Here is a 13,472-nt window from a genome sequence, read left to right on the forward strand (position 1 = left end):
TGTTATTTTTTCTTGAGCAGAAACCAGGGGATACAATTTTTGTTGAGCAGACTAACAGATGTTAACCAATGCTGGTGGTTTTGTTACAACAAATTTCTTATAGCTCCTGTTCCAACAGTCAGGTGATTGTATCAGAGTTACAGCTTTCAAGGAAGCCTGAGGAGTAGGTCTTGCACCTTTTTCCATCTGATCTGATAGGGACGTGGCTTGACACGCCATGGCACAGTGGTACTGGTCAGGCGCCTCTGCTTGTGAGAACTCCAGAGTCATTTCACGCTTCAGCATGGCTGGGTCTATAAAACCTGTCTACTTCTTAATAACCAAGGAAAGCAAAGCCACCAGAAGCCAGCGCGTTTTGGGAAATGTAAAACTGATAAGCAATATATACAGTGACAGCAGCAACAGACCATTCACTCATCCATTCCACCAGCCCTGGGCCAGATAACAAGTTTACATGCAGTAACTCCATGCACATACACCCTACAACTACCACTGCAGGGTTTCCTTCCTGCCCTGGCAGACAACAAGGAAGCAGGGAAGTGTGCAGGGACACTCCAGGGCATGATTAGTTGGTTACATCTTCTGCAGAAAGCATACCATACAGCAATCACTTGCCACAGCAACCTTAATGTATGGAGAATCAATTGCAGAAATAAACTGATTTTAATTAGAGAAGTACATGTCATTAGCAACTAAGCTATATCTAGACAATGTAAGAGAAAGGAAAAGCCTTTTTTAAAAAGGTGTTTTGTTTCTTCAATTAATTAGAGAGCTTAATGGGCATTATGCTCCTATTCAGTTATTTAGCGTATACTCATATTGTTATTTAGCGTGTCCTCATGATCCACTGCGCAGCAACTGAAGGGAAGAAACAGGCAAAAGGGTACCTAGATGCAGGTTTCTGATCCTAAACCCAATGTTATATTGGCAACTATGGTCACCAGGAATAAAATTTGCCTGGCCTAATGTAAGTGTGAACCTGTGAAATGCCTGTGTCTGAGTTAGTCATCCTTAGGTTCACTTTATAGGTATTGGAGAAACACGGACACCTTCAGAGGAAAACGCATCTCAACCTACAGCAGAAAACTAATTATTTTTCTCTGTAAAGAAGATCAAGGTGACATGCTCAGACTTAAATACTGAATTTCTACATCTAAAGCTGGAACTCAAGTGATCTTAACCAGCTACAGAGAACCGATGCTCAAGGCTGCTTATTCATTTCACCTAAAATGCCACTGGATTTCTGTACTGAGACCTCGTAATGGCAACCAGAAGCTAAGATTTCCCTCTACTGGGCAAGTAGTTTAACCACAGTTTTAGACTCTTGGTGCTCTCTCTCTAGCCTAATGAATTGATGTTTTCTCTGCATGTGCCACAGCTTCAATAAAAGGGCAAATTATGGCCCCAGGTTATAACTTAATGTACCAAACCTTGCTACCGAGGGGGGAGAGGCAAGCAGTATCTTCCTTTTTTTTTTTTCCCCCGAAAAAATGCAGGGATTAAATTAGAGTTTTCCACTTCCTATGTGGAGGTTTAATACATAAGAGGAGAATAATAGTAGTGGTGGCTTCAAACAGAAGCCTGAACCTCTATTAGGACTGTGAGAGGAAGGGTAGAGCTGCTTGCCTTCAGGAAAACACAGAGAGAGCCTGTGTAGATGTAGCCAGAAATTCTCTTTTCAGAGTTCCTTTATATTGAGAGTGCTAACACCTGTTAAACAACCAGTTTGGAAAAGCCTGGGCACCTGACTTCAGTCCTTAGTCCTTAGTCCTTGGGTCCCAGTCCTTCTTAAAAAATAAGAAACACAGTTCTTTGCTGCTTTTCAAGGACACTGTTTAAATAAACAGGTAGATCAGAGACTCTCAGGGGATCAGATACTGAGGTAATGTTGCCATACAAGTATTTTAAGATTTTATCCTACATCCTTGTATCCTAATGATCTCATATTCTTGGCCTTTGAAAATGTCTATTTTTATAGGGAGAAGGAAGAGTATGGAAAAGAAAATGTCAAACCACACACCAAAAAAAATATCTTCAGCCTCTTACATGGAATATACAATAATTACTTCCAATCCTGGTATAAGTTTTAGTGGCAGTTGTTAAGCTTTTTATAATAAAAGCTTAAGAGGATAGGCATTATGTAATGCCCAATTCCAGAAGTATTTTACGTCCTCTGACATCTCTTGTCATATTTTTGATAAAGGCTGAGCCATTAGACAAATTCCTGAGAGACTACTGTAGTTACCTTCAGAGGTGCCAAGAAATGTCTATCCATTTTTCCTGGCTAATTTGCCTTAAAAAACTTCATTTTGCTTTCTCTGAAGTTGTGTTGGCTACAATGTGGAAAGAAAAAATCAGCACACCGAAAGGGGATGAAACAACAGCATTCTGCTGTCCAGAAATGGTATTCCCCATGGGAATTAAACCAGGGGCTGGGCACTGAGTTCTAGTTTGCACCTCTTCCCGATTTGTCCCTGGAGTCTTTATTGAAATAAAAGGAAGTTGGATTAAAGAAAGTTGGATTAAACACCTGATTGTACCTTCTAGTCATTAAAAATGCATTCTCAGTGTTTCAATTTATGAGGTTTACAGGTGAAAGCCCTGGAAATCAAGATAATTTAAAAAAAAAAAATTCTGAAAGTTAATTTCACAGAATCACAGAATCTTCTTGGTTGGAAGGGACCTTTAAGATCATCGATTCCAACCACAAAAAAAACCCCAAACAAAAACAAAAACACCACCACCAAACACCAAAACCAAACAAATACCCACAACCACACACCACACCCACCCACAAACAGACACAAACCAACAATCTCAGGCACTAGAGCATGCCCTGAAGTGCCATGTCTACACGTTTCTTAAATACCTCCAGGGATGGCGACTCCACCACCTCCCTGGGCAGGCTGTTCCAGTGCCTGACCACACTCTCAGTAAAGTAATTCTTCCTAGTATCTAATCTAAACCTCCCCTGCCGCAACTTTACACCATATCCTCCGGTCCTGTCATTATTCACTTGGGAGAAGAGGCCAACACCCACCTCTCTACAACCTCCTTTCAGGTACTTGTAGAGGGCAATGAGCTCTCCCCTCAGCCTCCTCTGCTCCAAACTAAACATGCCCAGTTCCCTCAGCCTCTCCTCATATGACTTGTTCTCTAGACCCCTCACCAGCTTGGTGGCTCTCCTCTGGACACGCTCCAGCAGCTCAATGTCCTTGCTGTAGTGAGGGGCCCAGAACTGAACACAGTACTCAAGGGGAGGCCTCACCAGGGCCAAGTACAGAGGCACGATCACTTCCCTGCTCCTGCTGGCCACGCTATTCCTGATACAGGCCAGGATGCCATTGGCCTTCTTGGCCACCTGGGCACACTGCTGGCTCATGTTAAGCCGGCTGTCCACCAACACCCCCAGGTCCTTTTCTGCTGGGCAGCTTTCCAGCCACTCTTCCCCAAGCCTGTAGCGTTGCCTGGGGTTGTTGTGACTGAAATGCAGGACCTGGCACTTGGCCTTATTGAACCTCATCCCATTGGCCTTGGCCCATTGATCCAGGCTGTCCAGGTCCCTCTGTAGAGCCTTCCGACCCTCAAGCAGATCAACATTCCAAACTTACTGAGGGTGCACTCAATCCCCTTATCTAGATCATCAGTAAAGATATTAAACAAGACTGGCCCCAAAACTGAGCCCTGAGGGACACCACTGGTGACCACCTGCCAACTGGATTTCACCCCATTAATCACAACTCTCTGGGCACGGCCATCCAGCCAGTTTTTTACCCAGTGAAGAGTACACTTGTCTGTGCCATGATTCGCCAGCTTCTCCAGGAGAACGCTGTGGGGGACGGTGTCAAAGGCTTTACCAAAGTCCAGGTAGACAACGTCCACAGCCTTCCCCGCATCGAGAAGGCGGGTCACATGGTCATAGAAAGAGACCAAGTTGGTTAAGCAGGACCTCCCTTTCATACACCCATGCTGGCTGGCCCTGATCCCTCGGCTGCCCTGCACTTGCTGTGAGAGCTCACTCAAGATGATCCTCTCCATGATCTTTCCTGGTACTGAGGTCAGGCTGACAGGTCTATAGTTTCCTGGATCCTCCTTCCGGCCCTTCTTGTAGATGTAGATGAATTTCCTCACATTTTTTCCAAAGTATTATTTGTGAGAGCTTTCTCCTATGAATGTCTTCTCAGTGATTCAGCAAATCTTATCTCCTGATTATACACATATCTAATGTTATTTCAGATCACTTCATGATGCCCATCACAATCACTTTTTTCACTGACAGACTGGAAAACTTTCCAGAGATTACATTTTCTCAGTGTCATCCAAAAACTGACAGAAAGGAGAATTCCATATTCTAAGCTAATTTTCTGTCTACTGAAGTTCATGAACTTACAATATTTAATCCACAATTTATATAACATTTAATTTCATAATATGCTGGACTGGAAATGGCTCACTGTTTATTTTTATACTTTGAAAGAGTATTTCCCACACAGTGTTACATCTGAAAAGGTTGTCATCCAGTGCAATAAATAGCCTATACTGTCAAAAAATGTAGGTGGAAGAAACTTTATTTTAATGGGACTCCATGAAGAGTATTTGAGCAGTGGTGCTCATTAGAGCAGCATTGAGCTCATGTTTTCAGAAGCTTGATAGATTGACTGTTGTTAAGATGTCATACGTGTGTAAGGTTTTAGGTATCACCAACAGACTGCTATATTATTAAAGACAATTAGAGGGATGCATTCATGACTTTGAACATTGCAATGCAGAGGATGTCTGTATGTACAATTCAGTACAGTACAATTGCAGTACGCTACTAAAAGCCTCTTGCATGCTGACTGTATTATCTCCCACAAAGATGGCTGAAGAACCAGGATTAGTTTTGCAGCTTAACTTGGTTCTATTACTGAATGTCTGAACTTAATCTCCCCAAGATATTTCTTCTTGTGTGAAGTACGCCTAGCTCCCTACATTCCTGAAAATTGTCTTCCAGCACCACCACTGAATCCAGCACATTTCACGCACTCCTCTTATCTCACAGGACTCTCAGGAAACACTGTGTGCATCACGTAGACTCACCAGAAAGAATGGAAGGCACTAATAATCAGGGACACATCAGAAGTAACAGGTCACAAAAAAGGAAAGCCAATAGTGCTTGTGAAAGGCAAAGTTATACAAAAATAAAAACCCAGAGTTCTTCAGGACATCCCTACTTGCTGTTCCCACATTTATGGATTATGGCGAAAGGAGATTCCTGTAAACGTTAACATCCAAGCTTCTGTGTAACAATCACCACTTACTTGACAGCGCACATCTTTTTTAAAAAGATGTATAGTTTTGCTTGGGTTGCATTTCCCTTTAAAAAACTGGCACAACTCTCCACTTGTAGACCACAGCTGGGGCCTAAGCAGGTGGTGTGGGATCTGGGTGCAAAAGAACCACCTTCCCCAAGCCTCTCCTTTCAACCATACTCACGCCCCCACCTCTGGCACCTCTGCATGGGATGTCAATAAACACTGCAAGTCTGGCCCCGGGACACACACCCCATAGCCCTGCTGCGAGGCTCTTTGCTTCCAGCCAGCGTGGAGGGGTACCAGCCAGGTCTCCTTCCTGCCCGCCTCACACCGGCAGCCTGCGGCTCCCGTGTTAGCAACAGAGACGCGACGCCCGGGCACGCAGGCCCTGAAGATACACCCTCAAGCTGGGCACGGAGACATCCCCCCCTCTTCTCCCCTCAAAACATCCCCCCCCCCCCCCCCATGACGGCGGCTGAGGGAGCTCCGTGACAGGCGCCCGTGCGGACGGTGCCATGTGCCGCGGAGATGGGGGGGCAGCGTAACCCCCCCCCGGGCGATCCCCGTCGATCGCTACTTGGTACAGCCCACCCGCCTCTCCTCTCCGCCGCCTGCCTCTCAGCGCATGCGCATCCTCTGCCGCTCGGAACCCGGCCTGCCCCGCGGGGTTGTGCGCCTGCGCGCCGGGTCGCGCGTCAGCGGTGTGCGCCGGAAGTGGAGCCGGAAGTCTCGTCGCTGCTGCCGTCTCGCGGGAGGTGGTTGCCGGCGGCGGTGTGAGGCGAGCCGAAGCGCGGGAGCTGTCGCCATGACCTCTGCTTTGGAGAATTACATCAATCGTATCCTTCCGGGCGGCGGAAATGTCCCGGGGCTGCCGTCGGGGCTGTGGGAGACGGGCCTTCCCTTTCCTTGGCGCCGGTGGGCATGAGAGGAGGCCGGGTGCCGGTGCCCCGGCGGCTTGGTGCCGCTGAGGGCCGGGCGGCGCTTGGCCCCGGCGTCTGGTGGCTGCAGCACGACCCGGGGTTGGGTGCCGGAGGTGCTGCGGGCATTGGGTACCTGCTGGCCTGACAAGGTGTGAGCTCCCTGGAGATCCCCAGCCCTAGGCCGGCTGCTGAAGGGCCTGTGAAAGCATGTCAGCTGGGGCCTCTGTCTTCTTGCATGCCGCTCCCGCGGGCAGTTGTGTTCCTTGGGGCCCGCCTGCTTGGCTCTGTTGTTTTCTCTTTACATAAGACCGGCTTGGCAGGTAGAACGGAAGTTACAGGAGACCCAAAGAAGAGGGTCCCATATAGCCTCCAGTGCTGCAAACCAGATTCTTGCTTGATCTGTGATGAGATTCACGATGGGCCTCGTCCCTTAAAAAGCTCTTGACATGTGTTCCCTTACCAGCTTTACATCATTTGCTCAAAAGCTGTTAGTTAGTGTTCTTGGAACCCTTTTCTTGCTAGTTTTTTTGTACTCCTAATAAACTAGGAATTTTCAACTTTATTCACAAACAGTAAGATACTAACCCAAAATCATCCAGGGTGATGGATGTGTGATCATCAAATTGGGATAATCAGACCTTTAGAGTCAGGGAATGTAGGATGCCAGACTCGGGATAACCACTGCTAAGCTGATTTTAAGGACTTAGCTTGAAGTGTTCATAAAAGTTTATGTTGTTTCAATTTTGAGGTAGTACAGTTAGTAATGGGAAGAGAGGTGAACTCTAGTCTGCTTTTAATGGTATTTATGTTTGTGTATGACTTTCCCTGGTTGGGTAAAGTGAAACTTTAAAACAGATTGTCATAAAAAATACTACGTTGTTAAATGTTACTATCAACTGTACTGTTTTTTGTTGTGTGTTTTTTTTTTTTTTAAGAAATAGTGATAGGCTTTTTTGGCTCTTAAAACTTTTATTACCTATGAATGTTTCAGAAAATGTAAATGGTTCTATTTCAGATATCTCTAAACATTTCCTTAATGAACTATCAGGTACTGTTGCAGTAATTACTTCTGATGGAAGAATGATTGTGGTGAGACTTGTATTTTTAAAAATTTTATTTTCCCCCATAAAGACCTTCCATCATGGCAATAAAGAAACCGTGCTAGGATACTATCAGTTATATGTTCATACCTTTACAAACTGTTTTTTTAAAAGCTTTATGGCAATTATTTTGTGCTCTATGATTTAAACACTTACTGATTTTTGCCTGTCAGCTTTGTCCATTGATAAACTTGTGCATGCGAATGCTTTGACTTTCTGTCAAATGGCCTTTTCTGTAGGAATGCACAAGAAAATGCATTTCTGTTCAGTAATTTGATTTCCATCTAAAATGTTCTCTTTTTTTCTGTAAGCTCTTCAGCTTTCATGCTAAAACAATTTCTTCCATATGGTTGTGGAAAAACATCAGCTGATAATTGCTGAAGAATTCTTGTGGGATTCTGTTTAAGCCTGAAAAGCTGAGAATTGGCAAACTATTAGACTGTATAGTGTTCTGGTTTTATTGCTTCTGTGTTGTTGAATTGGGATTTTTTTTTATTTTTTTTTTAATCCTCCCATCTCTTGGGTTTTGAGTATGGCTTAATAGTATGATCATTGCATGAGGATTATATCTTTCTGTCTGTACTTAGCTTTGTATGGCCTTTGAAGAGAGAAAACAGTACTTTTAGCAGAAAAATACTAGCTGCACCAAACCTGTCTGGTTGGAGTCAGTCTGGTAAACTTTGTGTTGTGATACAAGATACTTTCTATCAAAAAGATTTGAATGGAATTGGTATACATGATTCACTGTTGCATGGTTAGATGATATAAATGGTTATTACCACTGTTTGAATTATGGTGTTTTACACAAGTTTAAATTTCTTAATCAATTACTGATGGTAAATTACACAAATGAGTTATGTTGTCATTTTTCCAAATGCATATTGAAGTGGCACAGTAATGTTTCTTTTTGTGTGTTTTGATTTTGGCGTTTTTTTGAATAATTTTGTGGAACAAAGCTAATCTCCCTCAAAGAGATACCACTTAAAGTTGCACATTAAGAGTGGTTTCAATATTGTTGACCACAAGAATCTTTCTGTTCGTTGATTTATTTAATTATTAATTTGATTTCTGGAAACTTCTGTCCAAGGAAGACTAAAATAATGTAGAAATAGTAAAATTAGTGGTCTGGAGGGCTGTCATTGGTTAAAGGGAAACTTTACTTCTTTTTATGCTAAAGATTACTGTAGCTTTTAGCATAAACAGTAGTAAATGTAAATACTTTTCTTAAATTGATACTGCTTTTAAATTTCATTCTCCAGCTGTTTGTATTGAAGCCTAACAATAAAACCTAAACAGAGCGCCTGCTCTCTAGTGCCTTAGTATTGCCACCTTATTTAAGATATTATTGAGAGCAAAGATAATAAATTTAAGAGGTAACTGGAGTACTTTATTTTTGTGTGTTTTTTCAGGGAACACTCAAAGGTTTTGATCAGACCATTAACTTGATTTTGGATGAAAGCCATGAACGAGTGTTCAGTTCTTCACAAGGAGTTGAGCAAGTAGTGCTGGGATTATACATTGTAAGAGGTGATAACGTGTAAGTACAGCATGTTATTGTTTAAACCTATTAAGAAAAATTTAGTGTGTGTGTATATGTGTATAATTTATCTGTATACATCTTGAAAGCCCCAGACATCTTGCATCTTTGTGGGTAGCACTGATAATGCTGTTAAAGCTGAGGCGTATTAAAATTCAAATATCTATGCTTCTGTTACAGAAGTGATTGCATTGTAATGTTAAGATTTACTGAGCTGTAAATTAACAGCTCACGTACTGATAGCAGTCTAGGAATGGTCAGTATAAAGCTCAGCAGTTTCCTTTTTTGAGTCTAGAGGCATTGTGTAGATGTTCTTTATTCCAGTCTGCGAAAGGCAGGATCCATTGGTGGAGGAAAAGGTAGAAGAATGAACAAAAGATTAGATAGAACTTGTGTGCAAAAAGTCAGCAATACATAATACAGGTATACAAGGTTGACTTTTAGCAGGATTTTTTTAGATGAGATTTTCACAGACAATAGTTCATAATCTGGAAAATGTATGAAGGTTCTGGCTTGACAGTGTAACAACTGTTGAAGCCAACGTACTGACAGGTCAAACGTATGAGTTGATACTTGATGTAAAATGCCCTGACAAAATGAGAGTAAAAGCTCATTAAACGCAGACAAAAGTAGCTGATGTGCCAAACAGATGGGAGGGTTACAAGAGAAGTGGAAAGAAGGCCTGGTAAATGGGCCTGCTAGGAAGATCACTTTTGCAGCAGCATTCTAAAACTGATGACAAAAAAAGAGATTACTTTTTATGACAACCGGAAAAAGAGCACGTCACAGTGACCAACAAGTGAGCCTGGATAGGAATTTTAATCTTCTAATGTTTTTTTCTGTACAAAGAAATGTCAAGATTTAAGATTTATATCTAGGTGTGTTTATCTAGCATCATTGAGGAGGGTGATAATCTTGCAAGGCTTTCATCGCTTTTGACTTAAGCTTTTAAGCAAAAATAAATTGATAAATATACAAAGGTAAGGCTAAGCATGCCTCTCTACAAGTAACTTTTCATTCAAATAGTACAAATGTGTATAAAAAGCCAAATAATTGTTTACCACTTCACTATTTCACTATACCAGGCTCCTCCATTACTCAAATATACTCAAAACATTCTTTTATTGAAATTACTCTATTTTTAATAACCTTAACTTGGAAACGTATTTGTAACTTATTCGTTAGAAGGAATAATTCTGTATTAATGCAACTCAACATACTGAAATTCAGCATCCTTATAGGAAGAAGAAAAATGAAACAACAGCTAAGTAACAGTAACTTCAAGATAGGGAACTCTCAGAAAATAGAGAAGCTCTTGAAAAACAAAATAAAAGATACAGTCGTGGGATAAAATGTTTCCAGGCATTTGATTGTGCGTCACTAGGAGCTTGCAGTGAATATGTAGCATCAATCAGAAAAACTCAGTATGGCTCAAAAGCAAGTAAAAGTTGTTAGTAGGAAAAAGCAACTTCTCTTTTATAGGTATGTGATGGATTATGAAAACCGGAAAAGATACTAGTACTAGAAAGTTGTGTGTGAAACTGTAATAAAAACAGTGGAGAAAAGCTGGTTAAAACCCCCAAACCTTTTAAATACATGTGTTTGTTTTGCTGCGTGAAAAGCAGAAAGCCTATCAAAGAGACATCAGGAGTGGCAGATATTGTTTGCTCTTTTTACATCTAGGAAAATGAGATCTCTGATGAAAAAGCTGTATTTCTCGACGTGAACTAAAGAGAAGCTTACGCTTTGATATCATAGACAGTTTTTAATCTAAGGAAATGTTTTAAATTAAAGTGTCACTTCGGAAAAAGCTAACAAATGGAGTAGTAACGAGCATCTGGGATAAAGTTCTTTTCACACAAGAATTCTGAAGGGACTCAAATTTGAGCTGAGGTTTCATGCTGGTCAGTGCAATATTCAATATTCAATTGGCATAAGCAGTTTACATTTGTGTTGTCTGAGCTCCTAGCATAGTGAAGATCTAGGCAGTGATGGAACTAAGCAAGCTACTCAGCTGACCAGATTTCTGTTTCAAGGCAAGCTAAATTCCTCCCTAGTTTCCGCTAACTGTCGTGGAAGTCTGGCCACCTGTATTAGGATGTCTTACTTTTAAGCTCAGTCTCACCCTGGTCTCTGGCTGTTAGGTTTTTTTTTGTAAATATCAGTTCGTTGGGAAGAAAAAATATTAGGAAGAAAACAAAACCAGCAGACATTGTGATGTCACTGCATAAACACCTGGTATGCGACTGTCTTTAGAGGGGTACAGTATGAAAATGCATGGAGAGCACAAGTGAGAATAACCAGAGGTATGAAATGTTATCTGTCAAGAAAAGGCTGAATAGGCAAGGGCTCTTCATTTTGGAAAAAGCACACCTATAGTGGTTAGTGGTTGCTGTGAAATCAGGAGTAGTAGAAGGAGATGGGAAGATAATTGCTTCATTTAAATTCCTCTATTTTTTTCTGTTATTGAAAGTGAAAGGTAATCCAACAAGTTATGTATAAAGGTATTTCATTGCACACTGTAAAGCTTAATTGTGGAACTCTCTGCAGCAGGATGTAGCAAAGACCAAAAATAGAAATGTATTCAGAAAGCTATTGAATCGATTAATAAGAGTGTAGTTTCTGGTGGTTATTAATTCATTTTGTGGATACAGCCACTAGCTCCTAAGTCTCTGAAGTGGTGAATAGAAGGGTATGCCAGCAGGACTAGACTCTTTGTTTTTATGTTACTGCTGGGTTAGTTAGCAGCCTGAGCTAGTATGACTTCTATTACCTTAACCTTCTTTTCTCTTTAAAGCAGTTTTACTGAGTCCACTAGTGTTTTAGTCCAGGTAGGTCTTAATATGGAATAGGTGAAATGCTATATATTGTCCCCTGGATAAATTAATAACATCTTAGTAGGCTGTGTGGAAGAAAATTGTCTTGCTTATCTGATGCTGTATGCACTTATGAATTGCTACAGTTAGACATTATTCTTGAAAAGCTCTTCTCTCTAAAAGGTTTCCAGCTCTTGTTTCAGAGGCTAGCCTACTGCCTAAAACAGACCAGTCAGTAGTATTTGGTTCTTATAAACTATACCTTAAAAAACCCCAAACACCTAAACATCAAAACTTCCTTTAGACTCTACTTATAGCCATCACAACTTGAAGTTTAAAAGATAAGAGCTCTACAGTTTAAAAAAAAAAAAAAAATAAAAAAATTGAAAAAGGGTCTTCACTAGCAAGTTAATCAAGCAAGTTAATTTTGTGGCTTTCCAGTTTTGTACCAGGGGATTTCAACAAATGATAACCTGTTTTTTATTGCAGTGCTGTCATCGGTGAAATTGATGAAGAGACAGATTCAGCTCTTGACTTGGGGAATATTCGAGCAGAACCTTTAAACTCAGTTGTGCATTGAGAAGATGAAAATGCACAGGGACTTTGTAAATCTTTGGTTGTACAGACCTATTTAACAACGTTGATGATTTTTACAAATTGTGTTTAATTTGTTTCGTCACCAGTTTTTTATTATGAATATGTTGTAGTTTTGCATGTAAATTAAAGTTTCTACGTTTTACTAAAGATGCTTTCGTTGAATTTCCTTTGGGTTTCATGCTGCATAATTTCACTGTAAAATACATACTGGGAATCAGTGATGGTCCTGATATTGTATGTACATACCTCGTACATACCTTAAAATCAGATTAATTCCTAAAGATAAACCAAGGCTTTTTGTGTTAACTCAGGATTATTTAGAGGTGGATTGTGTAACAGTCAATTTAACAATCTCTAAATGTAGCTTTGGCTGTAAGAAGAAAACTATTTTTTATGATTTTTGGGTTTTTTTGGTGTAGTGTAGAAAGAATGTTTAAAGCTTTCACAGACAAATTAATGACATGCATGTAATAGGGTTTTTTGTTGTTTATCAAACATTGTTCTCTGGTCCTCAAGACTATACTGGAGATTGGTGAGTTCTTAGCGCCTTAATGCTTGCAGACAAATTAAATTGGAGAAAGAAAGACTTTTGAGCAAGAGCACAGAACCTAAACAATTTATTTGAAGCCCATTAAATTCGTGACCAGCTCATTCTCTAGCTTCTCTTCTCAGCAGCTGTCGTGTTGCTCAAAATTTGGGTAAGGTCTACAGAAAGAGAATTGTGTGTTTGCTAATAACGGTTTGTGTAACCGTTGTCTTGCTAGAGTGTAGTCTAGAAGATACAGGAGTACTTTAGATAGAGAAATTATTTCTATTGAATGAAATTTGCCTTCCTATTGCATATAAGGATTGCATGTAACCATAATGAACCTCTTATACACCAGCATCAGGCAAGTTAAGTGGCACAAGCTCTGTGCAGTATAGCATGCTTTAGGCCACATCCTATTTACTACCCAGCAGAAATACTGGTATGGTGGCATGAGAGGAAGCTGGTACTATTGGACAAAGTTGTTTTCCTTGTCCTCTAGTGTGCCAAAAGGTCCAATATATGTGTCCTGTTGAGTGGGAGTGAAAAAAAAAAAGAAAAAAAAAAGTTACTTTAATGTGCATATTTGGGGGTTTTTATATTGATTTTAATATTAAGGGATTTGATATTTGCTTGTACAGCAAGTACACTGTTTGGAAACAAGGTACTTGTTCCCACAAAA

At 40.8% G+C, this 13,472-nt stretch overlaps 1 protein-coding gene across 1 annotated transcript; it reads left to right on the forward strand.

Moving 5' to 3' along the window:
• The first annotated feature begins 6,057 nt into the window (after positions 1–6,057).
• Positions 6,058–12,408, forward strand: LSM8 (LSM8 homolog, U6 small nuclear RNA associated). The gene is made up of 4 exons (XM_074169089.1): positions 6,058–6,130; positions 7,263–7,303; positions 8,724–8,851; positions 12,157–12,408. Exons 1-4 carry the CDS (start codon positions 6,100–6,102, stop codon positions 12,245–12,247), a joined length of 291 nt encoding a protein of 96 aa, XP_074025190.1. The 5' UTR covers positions 6,058–6,099; the 3' UTR covers positions 12,248–12,408.
• Positions 12,409–13,472: the final 1,064 nt, after the last annotated feature.

This window comes from Numenius arquata, chromosome 2 (genome assembly GCF_964106895.1).
Source record: "Numenius arquata chromosome 2, bNumArq3.hap1.1, whole genome shotgun sequence".
NCBI classification, from domain to species: domain Eukaryota; kingdom Metazoa; phylum Chordata; class Aves; order Charadriiformes; family Scolopacidae; genus Numenius; species Numenius arquata.

Excerpts from the sequence above, each read along its gene's own strand:
- LSM8 (XM_074169089.1), top strand. The coding sequence starts at position 6,100 with ATGACCTCTGCTTTGGAGAATTACATCAATC. Across the intron at positions 7,304-8,723 it reads CTGATGGAAGAATGATTGTG|GGAACACTCAAAGGTTTTGA; the intron begins GTGAGACTTGTA and ends GTGTTTTTTCAG. Across the intron at positions 8,852-12,156 it reads ATTGTAAGAGGTGATAACGT|TGCTGTCATCGGTGAAATTG; the intron begins GTAAGTACAGCA and ends TTTTTATTGCAG.